The 1,498-nt window shown below is 52.7% G+C and overlaps 1 protein-coding gene across 1 annotated transcript in view; it reads left to right on the top strand.

Annotated features, from left to right (window-relative positions):
• Positions 1 to 375: 375 nt before the first annotated feature.
• adgra3 (adhesion G protein-coupled receptor A3) overlaps positions 376 to 1,498 on the top strand; it is a gene marked incomplete in the record, with an annotated part of 48,066 nt that continues 46,943 nt past the window's right edge. Inside the window, 1 exon segment of the mRNA XM_048236093.1 lies at positions 376 to 1,498. This exon segment is cut by the window's right edge and continues 53 nt beyond it. Coding sequence (XP_048092050.1) covers positions 1,271 to 1,498 — 228 coding nt within the window.

Raw genomic sequence — 1,498 nt, 5'->3', positions numbered from 1 at the left:
GCGTGTGTCTCACGGCCAATGCGTGAGAGTTGGCACCTATGCACCTGAAGGCTGGGTATATCAACCACACCTGAAGGCTGGGTTATGTAAGGCTGGATGGTCTTAGGTTCACTTGTTGGATATGAACCACTCCACCCTATGAATGAGTACCATGAGGAAGACATACTTGTAATGTCTCTGTTGTTGCTCCCAGCGCGCGGGAAACAAACAAGCTGAAAACGAAAGTTCACTGTCATTACCGGGCCTTTGTTTTACCGTGCGTGCGCGGGGCTCGGCAGGAGAAACTTCAAAGAAAGCCGAAAGGCCGGCCTTGTGCAGCGGCATGACGTCAGGGGCAGGAAACGCGACACGGAGGAGGGGGAGGGGGAGGGGGGAGTTCTCAATGGACTGAGGGTTTGTGAACGACGCCGAAAAGACTAGCCACCACCGGAACACTTTCGTGCCTTTCGGCTGTGTGTGGATTAACTTTTGATGTTTTACTCGCGCTGGCTTCGACCCTCGCTGTGGATTTGCAGAGCTGGGCAAAGGCAACCAGAAGTGCAGCGCCCTGGAAAAGCGACAAACTCCGCACGGAGTTTTCCAAGAGTTGGAAAAATATCGGCATTGTTTTCCCATATTCCAGACGGAACCGCGAGGCGAGAGGTGGAGAACTCGGTCCATATACAAATGTAGTCAATTTTGGAGAGTTCGAGTCTTCGGGGAGATCTGGTACAGTCGCGCTTTTGTTTCGTCTCGAGGGATCTTCATTTGTAGGGAAAGTAGGATACTTGTAGCCGCAGCCAATGCCTGCTCATATTTCCTGAAGTTAGCTATGTGTGTGTTATCTGTAGTTGGCTGCAGCTGTCTTGCAGAGTACTCGAAGTAAAGTAGGCCTGGGTCTCGCTCTCCTGTTTTTTTTTTTGTCGCGATTGGATTATTTTGACACCAACACGAGTCTCGGAGCGCATTCCTGAACTATGGATAGTGTTGTTTTTCGCGTCCGCGGACCAGCAGGGATTGCGGAGAGAGGCTGAGTTTTCGACTGAACCCTTTTGGATAACAAAGGATGTCCGGACTTCGAGTTGGACTGATCGACGCCGAGGGCTCGGTTCTTAATCCGCGCGACAAATGGACGAGCAAATGGGGCGCGCTGGGGAGAGGAGATGTCCACATTGACCTGTCCAAGTAGAGCCTTTTGCATTTTGAGGCGTTTTAAATTTTAGTGTTGCTAGTGTGGTCGGCTTTCGAAGCCATTGAGGAGAAAAAAACTTGGAGGGGCTTGTTTATTTATATGCTAATCTGCACTCCTCCCGCTCGTCACCGCTGTCTGCTTCGGAGCTTTTCCGCAATGTGGCTCGGCTGGGCGGGTGTCCTGCAACTGCTCGCCGTCTGGGCGCTGTGTGCTGAGGGCCAGTCGGTAGCATCTGCTTGTAAATCCTCTGAAGAGCGCGCCAGGAACGCAGGGAAGAGCGCCGTACCGGCGACCTCCGCCGACCGGAGAGTAGTGTGCAGCAGCATG

This window comes from Alosa alosa, chromosome 24 (assembly GCF_017589495.1).
Source record: "Alosa alosa isolate M-15738 ecotype Scorff River chromosome 24, AALO_Geno_1.1, whole genome shotgun sequence".
NCBI lineage: Eukaryota > Metazoa > Chordata > Actinopteri > Clupeiformes > Clupeidae > Alosa > Alosa alosa.
Note: the sequence above shows the minus strand (reverse complement) of the source record. Positions and strands in the feature narration are given on the sequence as shown.